The sequence below is a fragment of the Anomaloglossus baeobatrachus genome, chromosome 2, assembly GCF_048569485.1.
Source record: "Anomaloglossus baeobatrachus isolate aAnoBae1 chromosome 2, aAnoBae1.hap1, whole genome shotgun sequence".
NCBI classification, from domain to species: Eukaryota; Metazoa; Chordata; class Amphibia; order Anura; family Aromobatidae; genus Anomaloglossus; species Anomaloglossus baeobatrachus.
Window position 1 is genome coordinate 738678056 of NC_134354.1, and position 21712 is coordinate 738699767.

General features: G+C 37.9%; 1 protein-coding gene across 3 annotated transcripts in view; it reads left to right on the plus strand.

Moving 5' to 3' along the window:
- The window catches only part of PSPC1 (paraspeckle component 1), a 177741-nt gene that overhangs the window by 121807 nt on the left and 34222 nt on the right, over positions 1-21712 (plus strand). Inside the window, exons 7-9 of one of the 3 annotated variants that reach the window (XM_075337405.1) lie at positions 2652-2709; positions 10617-10801; positions 15101-15598. The exons of 1 other annotated variant lie outside the window; for it this stretch is intronic. In XM_075337405.1, coding sequence (XP_075193520.1) covers positions 2652-2709; positions 10617-10801; positions 15101-15286 — 429 coding nt within the window. In that variant the 3' untranslated portion in view covers positions 15287-15598. Of the gene's footprint in view, positions 1-2651; positions 2710-10616; positions 10802-15100; positions 15599-21712 lie in introns of those variants that run through there. One more of the 3 variants, XM_075337406.1, reaches the window with a different exon arrangement.

Genomic DNA, 21712 nt, shown 5'->3' on the forward strand with positions numbered 1-21712 from the left:
ATTGTTACTACTATAATGTAATCTTCATTCCCAGCAAGGAGTACTTTTGGCATATACATTACATCACAAAAGTAAGTACACCCCTCAATACTTTTGAAAATATTTTGTTATATCATTTCATGGGACAACACTGAAGATATGACACTTTGATACAATGTAAAGTAGTCAGTGTACAGCTTGCATAAGGGTACGTGTCCACAGCCAGTGTTTGCAGCGTGTTTTCGCTGCGTCCAAAACGCTGCGTTGTACTGCACAGTGGATGGGATTTCTAGAAATTCCATGCCCACTATGCGTGTGGGCGGCCCTCAGTGAAAATACACCTACGGTGCGGCTTGCCGAGCCGCAAGCATCTCAATGCTTTCCTGCGAAGTCGCAAGCGTTCCCTGTAGGGAAAACACAAGCGAGACACCGCAGCGACTCGAACCCTGATTGTGGGCACAAGCTGCTGCATTCTCCTGTGCAGGAGGCTTTCAACCGCGCAGGTCAGAAGCCGCCGCGTCCAGGACACAGTGAGTCCTGATCATGGGCACATACCCTTACAGTGTAAACTTGGTGTGCCTGCTAAATAACACCGCCATTAACGTCTAAACCTCTGTCAACAAACGTGAGTACACCCTTAAGGGAAAATGGCCAAAGTGTGATTATTTTGCATGACTACCATTATTTTCAAGCACTGCGTTAACTTTCTTGGGTATGGCGTTCACTAGAGCTTCATAAGAACCAATAGATCCTCTTCAATCCCTTCAGCCCCACAGATGCTCAATAGTGTTTACGTCTGGAGACGCTTGGCCAGTCAAGCACCTTTATCAAGGCAGTGGTCGTCTTTTAGGTCGTTATGTTGGAATACTGCCCTGCAGCCCAGTTTCCGAAGGGAGGGGATCATTGTCTGTTTCAGTAAGTCACAGTACATGTTGGCATTCATGGTTCCCTCAATGACCTGTAGCTTCCCACAGCCAGCTGCAATCACATAGCTCCAAATTATGACACTCCCACCACCATTAGAAAGAGAAAAAACTTTCAGCTCACCCTAGTAGATGCGTTCCAGGACTTTGTGGAGTGCCCGTGGTCCACCGGACAAGCAGGTCCGGACTCAGAAGCCAAAGGAAGGAGGGGGAAGGACCCAGCACAGATTCCAGTAAGATAAAATCCAAAAACTTTATTAAGTCATATTAAAAGTTATAAAGGTACAAAAAGTTCCATGATAACGCCAAACAATGGATACTTGACGCTTTTCGGACTCAAGAAATAAAATAAAAACACAGTCCTTAATAATAAGCTTAATCGTAAAGCTTTTGATTAAGGACTGTGTTTTTATTTTATTTGAGTCCGAAACGCGTCAAGTATCCATTGTTTGGCGATATCATGGAACTTTTTGTACCTTTTATAACGTTTAATATGACTTAATAAAGTTTTGGGATTTTATCTTACTGGAATACTTCCTTGGTCCTCCCGCCCCTCCTTCCTTAGACTCCCACCACCATGCCTGACTGTAGGCAGGACGCACATGTCTTTATCCTCCTCACCTGGTTGCCGCTACATACACTTGACACCATTAGAACCAATTTTTATCTTGGTCTCATCAGACCACGGGACATGGTTCCAGTAATCCATGTCGTTAGTCTGCTTGTCTTCAGTAAACTGATTGCAGACTTCTTGTGTGGCATCTTTAGAAGAGACTTCCTTCTAGGACGATATCCTTACAGACCATTTTGATGCAGTGTGCAGTGTATGGTCTTAACACTGACAGGTCGTCCCCCACCCCTTTAACACTAGAAGTCCTAGAGAGGGGTTATTTGACATTTCTACCATTGAAAAAATATGGAGCTCGAAATTCCTGGGACTTCTAGTGTTAACCTCTATAGCAATGCTGGCAGCTCTCATACATCAATTTTCAAAGACAACCTCTGGATATAATGCTGAGCATATGCTCTCAACCTCCTTGGTTGACCATGGCGAGGTCTGTTCTGAGTGGAACCTGTCTTGTTATACCTTTATATGGTCTTGGCCACCGTGCTGCAGCTTTGTTTCAGGTTGTTGGCGATTTTGTTATACCTCTGTATGGTCTTGGCCACTGTGCTGCAGCTCTGTTTCAGGGTGTTCGCAATATTTTTATAGCCTAGGACATCTTTATGTAGAAAAACAATGTTTTTACAGCTCCTCGGAGAATTCTTTGCCATGAGGAGCCATGTTGAACTTCCAGTGACCAGTATGAGCAATATCTCCGAATATAACACCCCTGCACCTCATTCACACCTAAGACCTTGTAACACTGAGTCACCTGACATTCGGAAGGGAAAATTGCTTATTGCGCACACTTTGGCCATTTTTCCTTAGGGGTGTACTCACTTTTGTTGTCAGCAGTTTGGACATTAATGTCTGTGTATTGTTATTTAGAGGGCACCAAATTTACACTGACTACTTTACATTATATCTGTTTCCTATCTTCAGTTTTGTCTCATGAAGAGATGCAATAAAATATTTACAAAAAAGGGGGTGTACTCACTTTTGTGACTGACAGTTTGACTTTTGTTTTTTCTTTGCATGATGGTTCTAACATACCATTCTAAATGATAATGTTAAATAATCTTCCCCTACTCCTTTTTTTGTTTAATTTTGATTAGGTTGACTACAAAAACTATGTTTATTTTCAGAGAGAACAGGATTTGAGAATGGGTGATATGGGCGTTCGTGGAGCAATAAACATGGGAGGTAGGGATTTTTTACTAAAAAAAAAACCAATAATTTTTTTTTTGTCAACACTACCCATTATTTAACATTTTAGATTACACAGGCATTTTTTTTAATACTGTAATATTCTACTGTATTCCACTTTGTATTGTGACAGGGCTTTCATTTTAATAATTTTTGTGTAGAAACTGCACTTTAAAATGAAATTTAGACTTTTATGGTGATATGGGGTCTGTACATCTTCGTTATGTAAATATATAATATTTTTAATGTCCTAATTCTTTCAGGAGATGTATTAACTCTGCTTTCATCCAAAAATATGAATAAACCAGGACATATTTCTGCCCAACACATTTCTCTACATTTACCCTTTCATGATAGATATTGAATCTTGCAGTTACCTTTAATCATTTAAAATCCATGTTTTGGAATAATCAGAGACAAATTAAATTGTGATTGTAGTTTCATCAAACTTTGCCTAAAGTTATAATACAAGCAAATATAAGAAACTTTTTTAAATATTATCAGATCTACTTCTGTCTCCATTTAAGAGCCACTTCTTCCCCTCCTCCCCTTGCTTCCTAAACTTGTCATCCACTCAGAAAAACAGCTCAAACCCATTAACGCAAGACAAGTTGCTGGAACAGTGAGTTGTGCCAGGGTTACATAGCCTATTCTCCTGCTGCAGCATTCAGCAAATGTATGTCACTTCAATGCTGGATTCACAGAAACACCGCTCAGTACTGCTGTATGATTTCATCCATGCTGATGCTGCTTCTCTGTGTGTAAGGCTAAGGACACAAATCCGGCTTTTCGCCCGTTTGTCGGCACGCTCCCATACAGTGTATACAGTACAGTGGCTGCGCTGAAACTTCCTGGTCACATGCTCCAGTCACATGACAGCACGTGATCAGAGCTTGTCGCGTAGCCACTGTACTGTACACGGTGTACGGGAGCGCGCCGGATCCGACAAACGGGAGAAAAGCCGGATGTGTGTCCTTAGCCTTAGAGAGAGAAGCTGCAGAAATGTCTATCTACAATGTATCAGACATAGTAGCTAGTTCTCACCTACTAGCTCAGTGAGAAAATTGGAGATGGTCCTACAAAAGAGGAAAAATGCAGGATAGTAATCAAAATGGATTAATACGTTATTGCTCATTTACACATAAATTACATCTTGTTCTGATAATGTAATTGAAATAACACGTCAGGGTTACTTTCAATTCTAATTTAATTAAAACCCTGTAAACTCCCTGACACAAGTTCTGTCGCTTATCCATGTTATGTAAATCAAAGCTTATAACCTCACTTTAAATTCATCCATTGGTTTTATAAATTACTCTTTTGAAAGCTGAAACCCTCCCAAATTTGGTTTGGGTTATGAAAATAAACTTGCTGCAAAGCTGAAATATTAATCATTTAATGAACATAGGTCAGATTTTGGCATGATAAAAGTTTTGTCGCCTTGTCATATAATGCACCCAATCCTAGTTCACATCCTCACCTGTGCTCACTAAATGATGGCTTAATTAGTGGGTGTGTATAGTAAGAAACCCAGCACCCCAGACCTTGACTTGAATTGCAACTTGACCTCTGACATAATGCCAAAAATCCACCCTGCGACCAAAGCCTAAGAGGCTGAAGACCAGATCCACTGCAGAGGTGGCTGCCACCTTTAATGTGTCTCTGCGTCAAGTACAAAAAATTAAAAAAAGATTTGAAGAGACTGGAGATTATTTTGGCAAGCCCAGGTCCGGCATACCCCGCAAGACAACTGCTCAGGAGGAACGTTTGGTGGTTAGAAAATCCAAAGCCAGACCCTCTTCCACTGCAGCAGAGTTCCAACAGGCCTGGTCACCTCAAGTCCCTGTGTCAACTAGAACAGTTTGTAGGATTCTGTCTCGAAATGGCCTCCATAGTTGAATCAGTGCCCAGAAGCCAGCACTAAACAAAAGGCAATTATAAGTCCCGCAACCTGCTTAACAGATGGATGCTGGAACAGTGGCAGAAGGTGGATTTCTCTGATGAATCTTCAGTTGAATTACACCACAGCCGCTGCAAATACTGCTGGAGACCTACTGGAGCCCATATGGATCCAAAATACACCCAGAAAACCGTTACATTTCGTGGTGGAAAGATTATGGTCTGGGCTTAAATTCAGTATGGGGGTGTGCAAAACATTTGCAAGGTAGAAGACAATATCAATAGCCTAAAATATCAAGAAGTATTAGCTACCTCTTACATTCCCAATCATAAAAGGGGTCAAATTCTGCAGCAGGATGTTGCTCCATCTCATCCATCCATCTCTACAACAAAGTTCCTCCTGGCAAAGAAGATCAAGGTGCTCAAGGAATGGCCAGTCCAGTCACCAGACATGAACATCATTGAGCATGTTTGGGGTAGGATGAAAGAGGAAGCTTGGAAGACAAAACCAAAGAATCTAGATGAACTCTGGGAGGCATGTTAGGGTATGTGCGCACGTTGCTTTTTACCTGCTTTTTACCTGCTTTTTTGCTGCTTTTTCTTCTGCGCTGTTTAATGCCAAAATGGATGTGTTCTTCTATTCAAGCAAAGTCTATGGGAATTTGGGTTTCTTGTCCGCACTATGCAGTTCAAACTGCAGCCTTTTTGGTGCAGAACTTTGGTCAAAAACTCAGCTTTGCAGTGCAAAACCCAAATGGCAAAAACAATTCACATGTCAGTTGTTTTTGCCATTTGGGTTTTGCACTGCAAAGCTGAGTTTTTGACCAAAGTTCTGCACCAAAAAGGCTGCAGTTTGAACTGCATAGTGCGGACAAGAAACCCAAATTCCCATAGACTTTGCTTGAAAAGCAGAACACAACCATTTTGGCATTAAACGCTGCAGTTGAAAAAGCAGCAAAAAAGCAGGTAAAAAGCAGGTAAAAAGCAACGTGCGGACATAGCCTAAGACTGCTTTCTTTGCTATGTCTGATGACTTCATCAATAAATTGTATGAATCATTGTTGAACTGCATGGATACAGTCCTTCAAGCTCATGGAAGTCGCACAAAATATTAAATATGGCTCTAATAGCACCACAACGTCATTCACCAATGTTATGCAACATATCTTTGTATTAGAAGTTAATTATTTGTTTGAATTTCACATTACTTTCTGTGGGCGACAAAACTTTTGGCTTGCCAAAATCTGACCTTTCTGTGTTCATTAAATGATTAATATATCAGCTTTGCAGCAAGTTTATTTTCATAACCCAAACCAAATTTAGGAGGGTTTGAGCCTTCAGAAGAGTAATTTATAAAACCCATGGATGAATTTAAAATCAGGTTATAAGCTTTTATTTACATAACATAAGCGACAGAACGTCTGTCAGGGACTGTATATTGAATTCTATTGTTTCTGGTTGTGGAATAAGACCCCCCTCCACTCTGCAGTAAGATAAAAATAATAAATGGAAGTCATTGTCCACTATTTGGACAACACCTCATTTGGCATGTTTGGCTCCATTAAAATTAAAGGCTTATATTCACGTTCACCGGTTTCCTGGAGCTCACGTGAGCCTGTGACATCACTCGAGCCCCACACCCAATCATAGTTGGCTTCTCTCTTCCCGCCTTCAGACGTGAGTAATCAACAGGAAGTGAGAGCTGCGGGTGACACTCACTTGTTAATTGCTTATACTTCCAAAGGCGGGGAGAGAGAAGCCAACAGTGATTGGGCGCGAGGCTCATGTGACATCACAGCCTCCAGGAATGTGAGTGCTGGCACAGGAGTGGAGTATAAGCCTTTTTACTTTTAAAGGGGTTAAACATATGGAATCATATGGGGTAGTCCTAGTACTGGACAGCCCCTATTAAATTTCCTAAAATTTTGAAATTATATACACGATGGTTCTGATTCTTTGATGTGAGTCAATTTGCTAAAACTATTATGCATTCACAACACTGTGTGTCACGTTCCAATGTGCAGACTGGCTTTGTTTCTCATCCCGAACTCAGCAGCCTCCTAGTCCTAAATCAGGCCGTCATGTACACATTCAGAGACCGGCAGCCAATACTGATTGTGACACACATGGATCTGTGATTTCGTCTTATGTGGAGAAGTGCTCAACTTAGGGCTGCTCTTCTCCAAAAATGAAGACTCCCGTCAAAGATTTTAATGTCGGTGAGAGCAGCTCTCAGCTAAGCCCTACTGACGCTTTGTTTTTGTAACGGATATTGTTCTAAGCCCCTGGCTCAAACTGATCAATATGACTGATATGAGTCTTACATCAAAACTCAAAATTACAACTTCAAATTCTTGAAACTAAAAGGGGTTGTTCGTTTGGCAGATAATGTTCGGACTCCCTTTTCTGGGTCCACTGAGTCTCCATAACCGCTCTCGGTGTTTGGCTTTGCCTGTGGCTCTGACGTCACAACAGTGCAAAAACGTTTGTAATGAGTACAGCATAATTAATATTAATACATTATAGAAAATAAGCTGGTAAATTATATATTGGACTAATTATAGGACATTCGCAACAACAGGACAAAAAAGAGAGGAAAAGCGAACAAAGTCCAAATAGTGAAATGATATTTTTATTTAAGGAACTATTATAGGTACAACATATATAAATAATGTGGTGAACAAATACTCGATCAGCAATACATGTAGTAGTTGGATATAGCCTGTGTAAGCCACAATAACATGTTAGCAATAATAAAAGGTTATACTAGTTCGTATGCCTCATAACCATTGATCTAATGATATATACATAGGCTATATAGGTTCATTATTTCCAAAAATGTAGCAATCAATAGGAAAATAATCTGTTATCTGAATAACATGAACTATTTGGCAAATAATCACCATCACAATGGATGAATTACACTTGCGGCTAATGATTAAGGTGCAAGACAATTTGTACAGCCAATTAGTAAATTAAAGCACTATAGTGAAATTAGCCCACACAGTTCATAGGTACACGATCTCCAAGAAATGTAGCAATTGATAACAAGATAATCTGTTATTTAAATAACATAAGCTGTTGGCAAATGATCACCACCACAATGGACAAATTACACTAGCGGCTGAATGATTTAAGTGCAAGGCAACTGCCTATTTGCACAGCCGATAGTAAACTTACAACACTATAGTGAGATTAGCCACACCCTGACGAAGGTCTGCGAAACGGCCGTCGGGTGAAGGGGGGCTTTCGTTACTCTCATCCAGGTTGGTTATCAACTGCTAGGTTTATGCTTATCACGCTGCTTCGTATCATCTTAGCAGATAGCGATTGTAATAGTCTCCAACTATATATTTTTGCAAGTCTTTTGTTTTTATAACGGCTATGCATATATTGATTGCTTCACCTTGTGGATAACTTTAACTGCAGCTGATTGTGCTGGTATGTTCCACGTTTCTTATATGCTTAAACTGTGTGGCTATTCTCACTATGGTGTTGTAAGTTTGTTGAAATGATGAAGATGAGACTCAAGCGGTCTCTTGGGATCTGACTGCTGTTTCAAATTATAATGTCATGTGTGCACACGAGACTAAATAACGGACTACAAGTCAGTTATAACTATCTCCATGACAGACTCTGACCAACTGATCTTTATTCTCCTCGGACGAAGCTTTTATAGTATGGGTGTATACAAAAGTATTGTCCAATGAAGTATCGCAGGACGTATAGAAATTAGCATATTCTCTGTTGGATTGGTCAGACTAAACTTTAGGAAGTTTCCTTTGTTCATCATCTTGGGTGTAGACAGGATGTGGCAGCCATCTTCAAGTTACATATGCTGGTATATACTGTGTTAAGGAAAATCACTAAATATGCAACATACATATATACGTGTTAGTAAGAAACAAAAGCATTCATAAATGTGTGTTAGTTTACATCTACTAAACTATATACCCGAGTCTGAAATGGCTGAATTAAGTATTTTTGGTTACTTAATTCTTATCCTCAACAAGTTTACTATCGGCTGTGCAAATAGGCAGTTGCCTTGCACTTAAATCATTCAGCCGCTAGTGTAATTTGTCTATTGTGATGGTGATCATTTGCCAACAGCTTCTGTTATTTAAATAACAGATTCTTGTTATCAATTGTTAATTTCTTGGAGATCCTGTACCTATGAACTGTGTGGGCTAATTTCACTATAGTGCTTTAATTTACTATCTGCTGTGCAAATAGACAATTGTCTTGCACCTTAATCATTAGCCGCAAGTGTAATTCATCCATTGTGATGGTGATTATTTGCCAAATAGTTCATGTTATTCAGATAACAGATTATTTTCCTATTGATTGCTACATTTTTGGAAATAATGACCCTATATAGCCGATGTATATATCATTAGATCAATGGTTATGAGGCATACTAACTAGTATAACCTTTTATTATTGCTATCATGTTGAGGCTTACACAGGCTATATCCAACTACTACATGTATTGCTGATCAAGGACGGCATTTGTTCACCACCTTATTTATATATATTGTACCTATAATTGTAACTTAAATAAAAAATCGTTCACTATTTGGACTTTGCTTTTCCTTTCTCTTTTTTAGTCACAACAGTGCAGCAGCCAATCAGTGAGTTCAGTGGCTTTGGAAGGGGCGTTTCATCTACACTGGCTGAGCCCAGTGATTGGTTGTTGGTCATGTCAACGCTATACCCAATACCAAACACTTGGAGCAGTGGCATAGACTCGCTAGTGGACCTGGGGAAGGGACGTAGTGTGGTTTGTAGGTTTTGGGAGTTTTTTTTTATAATTAGTGCCAGTTGCAGTTTTTGTTTTGGTTTTTGTTTATCTGGGAAGGGAAGAACTTTTTTGAATTAGCATCTTCTAATAATTTTTCCTTTCATTTAAATTATTAAATCTCTCAAAAAGCCAGTCTAAGAGTATGTTCACACAAGGCATTTCGCAGCCTTTTGTTCTGCAGAATTAAATATGTAAAATATGCTGAATTTTTTAAGCATCTTTACTTGTGGTTGTTTCCCATTCATTAGAATGGGTGAAAAGCTGAAAGAATTGACATGCTGTAGATTAAAGAAACTGAGTAGCTAAAGAAAAACAAAACATAAGGGTAAAAGCCTGTACATGAGACTTTTGAAATCTTTCACTTTGCAGGTACAGTAAAAGACATCATTTTTGGGCCAAGGGCGCCACAAAAAAGTGCCATGTGTGAACATACCCCGAAATATGCAGCTTTTCAGGTAGAAGAGCTCAGCTCCTCACAAATCATGTGCACGCTGCGAGGTTCATTTTGGGCTTCCACTCTGTGCTTGGATTAGGGGAGAAGCTGAGCCTTTTACCTGATGAGCTATGCATTTCACAATGAGTTTTTTACACAATGGGTGGGGTAGCACCTAATGTTTATTAAAAAAAAAAAGTGCTCTTTAAAGGGAAATTATCAGATTTTTGCTTACCCCAGCTGAGAGCAGCATAATGTAGGGGCAGAAACCCTGATTGCAGCGACGTCACTTAGTGGGCTGGATTTCATAAAATAACCGTTTTATCTCCTGCAGATGTACGGTTTCTATGAATGCTGAGCTCTGTATAACCCCGCCCACACCACTGATTGGCAACTTCCTGTGTATGGCATATGGCAGCCTTCTGCATATGCAGTAATAGGGAGGGGGTGAGGTGGGGTTGGACTACTTGGCAGCACGCCACGTAGTCCTCCAACAATAATTTCCTGCTGCTAAAATAGTGATTTTTTTTTTTTATGAACACTACACAAAGCAGTCCAGTAATTAATTCATTGTTAGAATCAGGATCTCTGCTTCTATATCATTCTATCATTGTTTCAAAATTAAGGTCACAGATTTCCTTTAAAGTAAAAATGTATTCTTCCACGAGTGTCTGTTTATATATAGTTTTTCTAAAACCCTTGATATATTTTACTGTTCAATGGGAACAGCAGATAAAAAGAACTTTTCTAAGTATAGATTGTTTTACATAGATACCTATAGCCCAGCACCTGCTGGTAACCAAGGTCCTCCTCCTCCTCCTCCACCACCAATGATGGGGATGAATATCAACAACCGAGCAACTGTCTCAAGCCCTTCAATGGGTCCTGGTCCTGCATTGGGCTCTGAAGGAGCTGCAAGCATCGGAACTGCAATGATGCCAGATAATGGAGCAGTGGTAATGTATTAGTAGTTTTTCTTACGAAAATGTGATTGTAATTGAAATATACCTTTCAGTTGCCTTATTTTTATAGCAGTTTTTAGCCAGCTGTACTCTGCTATAAACCAACCAGTGATGAGTAACCATAATGTATGACGTATTTATCACATCAATATTGGGACAATTTGTGGGTAATAGTGTACATATTATTCACTGGTATCTTTATTTTAATTTATAAAAATGATAATTTTGATGACTGTATAGTGTTATAAAATATAGCCTTTTTTTTTTTTTCATGCGATCATAGTCTTTGCTCATGTTAAATTTCTGAACTTTTAATTTATTACCCTTAAAAATATATATTGTAGTCGCCGTCCACTTGACATACTCAGTAACTCTAAACTGGATCTAAATATGCTAGCTTCAGACATTTTAGACCACTTGTTGGAAATATATTATATTGTGAAAAACTTATTTTTATTTTTTTTTTATTTCATTTTGTATAACTTTTTGGAAATGTAGGAATTTCACACATACGTTTTCTTAGTACAGGTGAAATAAGTATTGAACACTTCACCGATTTTCTAAGTAAATAAATTTATAAAGGTGGTATGGCTCACCAGCTGTCCATAACCCATCCAATACACATCAAACCATAGGTGTCCATTTATTTAAGCTATATGTAATAATTCGAACTGACACTGGGAAAAAGTGTTGAACATATGAAAAGAGAGGTGCAAAAAGCCATGGAAAATCATGACACCAGCTGAAATCTATCCATAATTAGAAAGCAATCCTGCCACTTAGTGAAAAATATTAGCTGGAATATATAAAGGTATCTCATTAACAATGTGCCACACAAGAAACATCTCATGATGGGTAAAACCAGTGAGCAACTTTATTGTTGCAAAACTTACTGATGGCATTGGTTACAGAAGAATTTCTGCACTACTGAAGGTTCCAGTGAGCACTGTTATGGCCTTAATCCGGAAGAGGAAAGAAATAATTTAACCATAAACGACCACTACCAGATTTCAGCCAGAAGAGTGAAAAAAATTATAAAAAGAGTTGTGAAAGAGCCAAGATCCACCTGGGGAGAGCTCCAGAAAGACCTGGAATCAGCAGGTACAATTGTTAGAAAGAAAACAATAACTACTGCGCAACCTCCATGACTTGTATGCACCCTCGCCAAGACTGCATTGCCCAACAAAAAGCATGTTCAAGCGCATTTAAAATTTGCTCAACATTTCGAAAAACCTGTGAAATACTAGGAGAATATAGACTGGTCAGATGAGACCAAAATTGAAGATGTTTGGATGCCAAAAGGCGCTGCATGTCACCTCAAAAACACCATACCAACAGTGATGTTTGGAGGTAGGAGCATCAAGGTGTTTGGCTATTTTTCAGAATATGGCACTGGCAGACTTCATGTAATTGAAGGAGAGATGAATAGACAAATGTACCGAGACATTTTTGATAAAAATCTGCTGCCATTTTACGGATTGATGAAAATGAAGTAAGGGTGGACATTTCAGCAATACAAGGATGCCAAACACCCAGCCAAGGAAACTATAATTGCTTTCAGAGAAATAAACTATAGTTGCTAGAATGGCCGAGCCGATCACCGGAGCTGAATAAAATAGAAAATTTATGAAAGGAACTAATGCTGAGTTTATAGGATTCCACGGGACCTTCAGGATTTGAAGTGTTTGTGTGGAAGAGTGGGCCAAATAAACACCTGAGCAATGCGTGCGACTAGTTTCTCCATACAGGAGGCATCTTGAAGCTATCATCACCAACAACTACATTTGTACTAAGTATTTCAGTAAGTGTTTTCAGTACTTTTTCCCTGTCGGATCATATTATTGCACACAGATTAATTTGACACCTGTGGTTTGATTTTTTTCTTTTTTCCCTATGTGGATTGGATAGTTTGCTAATGACATCTGGTGAGAAACTGATGTCAATAGCACCTTTAGAAATACAGTATATTTACTTCCAAAAATTGGTGACATGTTCAATACCTAATTCATCTGCTGTATGTGAATACAAAGCTTTAAGCACTTGCTAAAGTACATTACTTGGCTTCTTTTTCAAGTATATGTCTAGGAGCATTATTTATTACAGTCCTAACGATTATTGCATTAGTACCTATTAATGAGGGGACAAATTTGGAAGCTATCGCCTATCCGTAGGATAAAGATTAACTGTCCGGTCATTTGGGATCAAAATGTTGAGCCCCCCACCGATTCTGAGGTTGTGCCTCTGAAGAACCCTATATACCGTATTTTTCGGACTGTAAAACGTACCCTGGTTTTAGAGGAGGAAAATAAAATTTTAAGCAAAAAATGTGGTCATGACACACTTATGGGGCGAGGATCTGCTGCTGACACTGTTATGGGGGTAATGTCCCCAAATTCTCTACTAAGATACCCCATCCTGGTAATGATCCTCCTGCCTTGTATATAATCCCCATCTTTGTATATATCCCTTATCCTGGTATAGCCCCCATCCTGCTATATACCGCCTTTCTGGTATAGCCACCATCCTGCTACATAGCGCCATCCTGGTATATGCCCTCATCCTGCTATATAACCCCATCCTGCTATATACTGCCATCCTGGTATATGCCCTCATCCGGCTATATACCCCATCCTGCTATATACCCACATCCTACTATATACTGCCGTCCTGGTATATGCCCCTATCCTGCAATATACCCCCATCCTGCTATATACCCCTTCTTGGTATATTGCCTGTATTCTGTGGCACACAAAAATAAATGTTTATACTCCCCTTTCCTCACTCCAGCAGTATCGCTCTTATTCCTCTGTGTCAGCAGCAGCGCCGCTGACCTGTGTGGGGCCGTCACCGTTCCCCTGCAGCATCGCGATGTCCTCCTTTCTGCCGCCTGCTGATGTGTGTAGAGAGCGGTGAGCCCAGTGATGACTTCTTTGCTGTGCGCACCGCTAGTCTCCACACACAGCACGGCCGGCAGACAGAGGACGAGTGATGCTGCATTCAACGATGCCTGCTGAGTATACCGTACTTATTCACTTCCCCCCGCGCAGATGATGATGCACGGGGGTAGTGAATACAGCCGTACATGATCATTCCAGGCTGTAGTTGCCAGGGATAATCATGCGGGCTGGTTCTTTACAATGCGCGCATATGAAATGGGCAGGCGCACGAGGTCATAGTAGGCGCTGCTACAGCCTGCTCGTGCCGCCGATGACCCGCTCCACCGCAGCACCCTCATTCACCGCAGCTATGCCCTACATTCAGACTATAAGAAGGACCCCCCACTTTCCTCCAACATTTGGGGGGAAAAGGTGCGTCTTATAGTCCGAAGAATACGGTGTGTGTGTGTATATGTGTGTGTGTGTGTGTGTGTGTGTGTGTGATATATATATATATATATATATATATATATATATATATATATATATATATATATATATATATATATATATATATATACACACATACACACACACACACATATAAATATATTTCTATGTGTGTAAATAAATATATTTACACATATATTTATATATATATACATATATATAATTATATGAAACGGAGATGCACTCGCTCAACCTGCGCCTCATTCATAGGCTCTCTGGATTGGTGAGTGTCCCAGTGGTCGGACAGTGATACCCGATCTTAGGGATAGGCGAAAACGTCCAAACTTGGCACAAACCCTTTAAAACACTTAATTTTTAACTAGATTTTCTCATTTTTATGCCATTTCCTAGCATGAAACTGTCTTTAGTAGTTAAGTAAATTAGTAAAAATATTTTTGTATTTTTCGACTTTGAAATTTGTTGAAAACGTGTTCAAGCCAAGTTATATTCCACAAAATAGGGTTAGTACTTGAGTGAATATATGCAGTATTCCTTAGCAAACGCATATAAGCATAAGAACTGAGTTTTGGGAGAGGTTGGTGGGTTATGTATATCTTTTTTTTTTTTATTCTCTATTGTTGTTGCTTAAAAGTTCTTTACATGAGTGGTCTTAATTTAGTTTTTTTTTTTTTTTATGACTACATTATAGTCTTATTGTATAATCATTTCTCTGACTTGCTTGAGCAAAGAATATAATCTAACTTTTTAAGTGGCAGTACATTTTTTTTATTTTAATATATATATATTTTTTAAATGTAATATAGTTACTAATTTAGTTGCTCCTTTCTTCCCTCTATGTTCGACTCTCCTGGACTGTCTTCTGAACGTCATCACTGCACTTTGTGAATATATCCAATAATAATGACAAATGTTAACCTTTTGGGACTGCACATTGGCCGCACTGTAGCGCAATGATAGATTCTCACAACCATCTCCATCCCAAATGGGGTCTCCCATGGTTAACAGAGCAGGAACTGAAGCTGCTCAGCCAGCAGTGGGTGGTGTAAATGCAGTTGGTGGTGGACCTGGTGGCTATAATAGAGGAAACCAAGGGGGAAACTTTGATGGATCTAACAAGCGTCGCCGTTACTAGCGCATCATTCCATACCTATGAGAATGTTTAGTAGATAAGTTCCAGTGGAATGCCTTCCTTTTTTTTATATTTTTTTTTTGTTTGAACCTATTGTTTTGTCTTCTCTAGCATTTGTAGGAAGTTCTTTTGTTCTGTAACTCATACATATTGTGTTTTTTGATCTTATGAGATTTATCATGCCCCCTTTGTGAAGATTAAATGTTAGTGATTTATTCTATTTGTAATAGTATTGTAAAACATGCAGTTTATCCAAACCTAATAAAGGCAACACTTCCTTTGAATTATTTAATAAAGCAATTTAAAAGGTAGAAATTTGGTGTCTAGATTAATATTTTCCTTACGATTGCTCTATAAATCCACTGTCCCTTCCTTTCCCCCTTGTTTCAGTGGTTCTTTACAAACAATAGAGTATGGCTTGTAATTAAAAAGTTAAAAGATTTTTGTTTTTTATTTTTTTTACTTTGTTTCAAAACAGATGACAAAAAAAATTTTACTAAAAATTGTGAAATTGTAGTGCTTAAAACAGCCAAAACAATTTGCTTTTGTTCCACATATACTAATGCTGGCTCACTGTTTTCCCCAAAACAATGTTCATTTTATTTAATAGATCTTGGAATAATAATTTCCACAATTGGATGTATTTTTCTTTCTTTATAAAATGTTCCTGTGCTGAGATCTTATATATGTGTCCCTGCTATGTGGTGTTGTGTAATGGCAGTGTCTGACCGCACAACATCTCCTGGGCAGAAGAAGAAGTAAAGACTCATTACAGCATGGGATCATAACTAGGGATGAGCTAATGTATTAACCACTATTCAGTATCTGACGGATAACAGGCTATTCGCACCATCCGGTATCCAACAAATAAAACTTCATCTGCTCAAATACACATGTCCAGGTCCAGAGGGAAAGAGAGATTCTTCAAACTGTGCCCGTACTGTTTCTGCCTTTTCCTCAGTCACCACAGCTCGCGGTTAGGTCCAACGTGAAATTATTCTGGTTTCCCATAGACTTACCTTGGGCGGTGAATAATCGAATAGTTGAAATAGCGGTGACGTATTCACCGGATATTTGGCGAAGCAAATATTCGGGTATTCGATTATCCTTAATCATAACTAATTCTTTCTTTTGAGGTAAAATATTTTTAATAACAGGTCGAAAAATGTTTTTCTTCACAGAATCAGCGGTGATCCTGTGCTATAATGTCTGTATACTCTTTTCCTTCCTCCTCGGCCCAGGAGATGAGGTATGACCAGACCATGTCCCTGTACGGTCAGACACGGCCATTACGCAGCACACAGCAGAGACACATATATGATTATCCCAGCACAGTGTGTGTGTGTGTGTGTGTGTGTGTGTGTGTGTGTGTAAATGTATATATATAGGATTTATTTAATACATCCAGATGTGGACATTTTTATTATTACAAGATCTATTGATGTAAATCAACTTTGTGGGAAAACCCTTTAAGTCTATTCCTGTGTATGTCCATGTGACCACTAAAAAGTAATCTGTATGCAATAAGACTTATGAGTCTATTATTAGGTTTATTGGATTAGTGACAAGTTAGATAAGTGTAAAATTATATAGATATAACTTTGTATTCTATACACAGATGTTCATATGGGGGGAACATTTGTTGTTTAAATTTACCATGACAGTGTGATTGAAACAATGGATAATTTTCTAAATTATTTACGACTGCCATGGTCTTTTAATTTAATCGTGTCGTCTTTCAAATTTTATTGGAAGAATATTTGCGATTTTAAAGCCATATATACGTTGCAGATATATTGTTCTTGGTTATTCTTATGCGTCTAAAATATGAAGCACACTTGATAAGTCAATTTAAAATGTTTCCAAGGTAACAGACTACACACCAACCCAGTGTAGTCTGATCCTGCAGATACTTATTTCTGCCCCCCAATATATTCTTACCAAAAATTAGAGGCCGATGGAAATATTACTGAAGGATCAGACCGCACCAAGTCTGTCACCATGTAGGTCTAGAAAGTGTAGACTGAAAATGGTATATTTACAATATTTAATTAGATTTAGAATGTAATTGGCCTATGTTCTTCCTTTGCGTATTTTACCAGTCAGTATACAACCAAGGGCTTTTAAGGGGGGTTGACGTCTAGTACATTTATTATCGCTTTTCTTCAGGATAGGATACATGAGACTTGCATCTCTTTTGGGGACAAGGCCTTGGCACACACCGCTGCTAATAGTGAGGTGACCATACAAGCACCTCTCTCTAAATTAATTTGTATGGAATTTCCAAAGTTCTGATCAGCGCAATGGGGATTTATTCTCGAAATTCGATAGAGGCTGTAGTGGTGGGATAAGCATCTATCCAACATTTATAGCATATCATATGGATTTCACATAAAAGGGTTTCCCAGCTCAAACTTTTAAACCAAGTGGGATGAGTGCATTCTATAAAGTTGGCCAACGAACAACGTTTTATGACCTGTATATGGGATTTCCACCAATTGCAAGAGTGGAAATCCCATATTCTCCATTTGAATGTCACTATGGTGCTTCATTCATAGTAGTTATTATTATTACGCTATTTATTCCTGCTGCCTTACATGTGAAAAGGGGTATACATAATGGAGACAAGTACAATAATCATAAACAATACAAGGCACAGACTGGTACAGGAGGCGAAAGGACCCTGCCCGCGAGGGCTCACAGTCTACAAGTTATAAGAATGATGAAGAAAGCCAAGAGAGATCGATGGGGGATATGTGACCATCATTGCAGTTTTAGAACCTCCATTATAAGTTTCCAATATCCCAATGTGTGAGTGATAAATGTTTTTCATTAATAATCCCTTTATAAGGCCACCTTGACAAGAAGCAATGTGTAAAGTCCTCTTTGGTACAACTGTCCGCCAAAGAAAATTATAATTTTTGGAAATACTTTTTTCTATTACCATTATTTTGTGACTTTGAACATTTGTTAATCTACACAATCCTTTTCTTTGAGTAAAAAACAAAACAAATTTCTTTGTTTCGGATTGGATTTTAAGTGGGCAATGGTTAACATATGGACTATTACATATTCCACCTAGACAACTTAATGTTTACATGAATGTGTTTCTCACCTGAGCAATTATCCTTCGTATGTGTAGCTTTATTATAAATCCAGTTAATTAATTGAAGTATATATATAAAAAAATGGAGTTATTTTTGCTGAGGTCAGAATAACCCTTTTTATTATTATTATTATTATTATTATTATTATTATTATTATTATTATTATTATTATATTCAAAACTGCACGGGAACATTTATCTTCAGTACGTAGTAAATTAAATGTCAGTCTATATATAAAGTATATGCTGCAATGTATTCACTCAAATGCATGTGACTCGTATCAAATAGCTAATAATGTCCGATATTTAATATCTGTGTCTAATGGAACAGACATATATTTCTGAAACTGTGAATTTTTTGTTGAGTTTCATGCCAGAACATGAACCGCATCATTGGCACTCATCACATTGTTTGTGCCGCAGTTAGCACTCAATGAAATATTCTAAAAGCCATAAGTCATATGCAAGAGGGCAAAGAACCTCAGGTGACCACCAAGTCATCAGCATTAACTTAGATTTCCTGTAGAACATTGTTTTGTGTGTTAATTTCCTACATTTTAAAACCTGTTTTCTCGTCTCTGGAATTTTTTTTGGTATCCTCAACATTGATATTGCATCACCAAGAAGTGAAAAATTAGTTGATTTATGAAAATCACAGGCTATACATTATTGTTAAGCAAATGAGAAACTGTAAAAACAAAAAATTCAAAATATCTTGATTTATTAGTGTATGAGCGCCACATAGAAATACACTCACTTACATGCTTTGGTTGCTAATCAAAGAGGTTATTAATGGTTGTCTGAGGAATGTTCTGCCACCCTGAATGCAAATCATCAAGATCCGCTGCAGGTAGCTAACTGCAGGTGTAGACCAGTGATGTTCCAGATGTACTCAGTGGGAGACATGTCCAGAAACCCTGCCGGCCAGGTTAGCACCTTTTAGGTCACACAGGATGAACACAGTAGCACAAGTAACCTGCGACCTGGAGTTCTCGTTGAAAATGGCTCTTGGGAGACTTTGAAAAAATGGCCGTACCACTGGTTCCTGATGATTTGACCAATTGCTTTCAGGGTGGCAGAACATTTCTCAGACATCTACTAATAATCTCATTGATCGCAGCCAAGGTGAGTAAGTGCGAGGATTTCTGCTCGTGGTGCTCATACTCTGTACTGAACAATTGGAAATGTTTTAAAACATTTGTTTCCATTTTGCATCATTTCCGTTAACATGTATGTCAATCCTGTGGTCGTCTCCATAATTCCAAAACTGTTCCTTCTTTGTTCTGCAATTTCATTTTTGAGCAGAAGTGCAGTTTAATGTACACTCATTAAAATTTGCATTAGTAGAAACTGCATCCAGTATATACATTTTAACCTTCATATATTTGGGGGAGAGGTTTTTTTTATATATATATATATATATATATATATATATATATATATATATATATATATATATATATATATATATATATATATATATATATATATATATATATATATATATATATATACATATATATATATATATACACACATATATATATATACATATATATCTCTATATCAATAGGATTAATACACATTGATATATGTAAAATAATTAACGCCATGGTTTAGATTAGAATATACCTCTGTATGGTATGATTCCTTTAGAAGTTTATAGATATAGTGAGGTACAATACTGTTCTGTACATCTTTTTATATTGTGCTATAATTTGGTTGTATGCTTGACATCTTGTTGCAGAAAGAAGGATGTATGTAAGCTGCATGACCGATTAAAGTTTATATTCCGTGTTTTCTAAATTGTATATTTGAAATTGTTGTTTAATGCTATGTTAAAGCATATGGTTACTTCTGATGTCATTGCATATCTTACATGGAATTGATTTTACTTTGTAAAATGTTGTCAGGAAGCCTCAATGCATGGATGGAAAGTATTACATAAAAAAATCTGATGTTTGAATTCAACCTTAGAAAAATGAATAATCCTGCATCCAAGGGAGCTCTTAGCGTTCCATTTTATTCAGACATGATAAAAGTGCACATATGGGATCATGTTTGTATACTCAAGATGATGTGATTCAGACTGAATCAGTCCAGTTTTTTTTCCTACGAGGGGTTTTTTTTTTGGGGGGGGGGTTGATTTTTTTTATTTTTGTTGTTTTTTTTTTCCCTTTTCTGTTTCCACTGACTTATGACTGTTCTTTTAACAAGATTTGTAAGATTAATCAGTAATTTTGGAGGAACAAGCAGTTTTGATCATGAACTTATTTGTTACATCAACACTCCAGATTTAATTTTATATATATATATATATATATATATATATATATATATATCCTGTCACTACCATCGTTTCACTCTATAAATGAACCATTCTAAAAGAAAATTAATTCTATACTTCTGTTAAGTGATATGATATCCTATGACCTATATTTTCCCTAAGAGGTTTACCATCTGTCACCCTAATTTTCTATATGATGATGAATTTGCATGGACTAAAGTTCTCCATGGAGGGAAGGGTGAACAAAAACGAAAAAACTATCGCATATAATGATTATGACTGCATAGCTCCTTTCACACAATTATATTGTTGGAGATGACAATTTAGCCTCCCTGATGGCATACTTAAAATATATTAGAGGATAATTGGTGTTACCACAGCAGATGGTATGGGCTCTGGTTATTTTGCTGCTGTACTAATGGGCATAATATTCGTAACAGGCTAGAGAAATACTCTGCAGCATAAGAGCTAGGAATGGAAATGGTGTCTGAAGAAAACAGGAGTCTTGATTACCTGGAATTGCATCATGTATAAGAAAAGTCAAGACTTTAATGGGCAAACAGGAGGGGAAGTGCAGTTATGAAAAATGGGAATGCTTCTTTAAATGTTACTTTCTGGAAATATACAACTACATAACATGCATGTGCAATAATACAGCTCTCTATGGAATTATTAAAGGAAGACTATCTGCATTTTGTAACCTATAAAACTTGTTAATAGTGTTAGGATTGATGTTGAGGTGTTTAAACATGCTTTTCTGTACGGTGAAAAATAATTTTTCTTCTGGAGCGCACTACTCCTGCAAGTGCTCTAATTTTGATCTGTAAGACTAAAGTTCTCACAGCTCTCTACATCGGCTCGACAAGCCCCCTCCTTCTGCTCTTGAATGACAGCTGTAGAGGCATCCTGATTGGATATAAGGGTGAAAAGAATGAAAACAGTCATCTGGTATTGTGATCACTGTGTGCCCAATAATCATGCAGGAAATTTAGATGTATCCAAATTTACTCAAGGATAAAAAAAAATGTGCATTTGT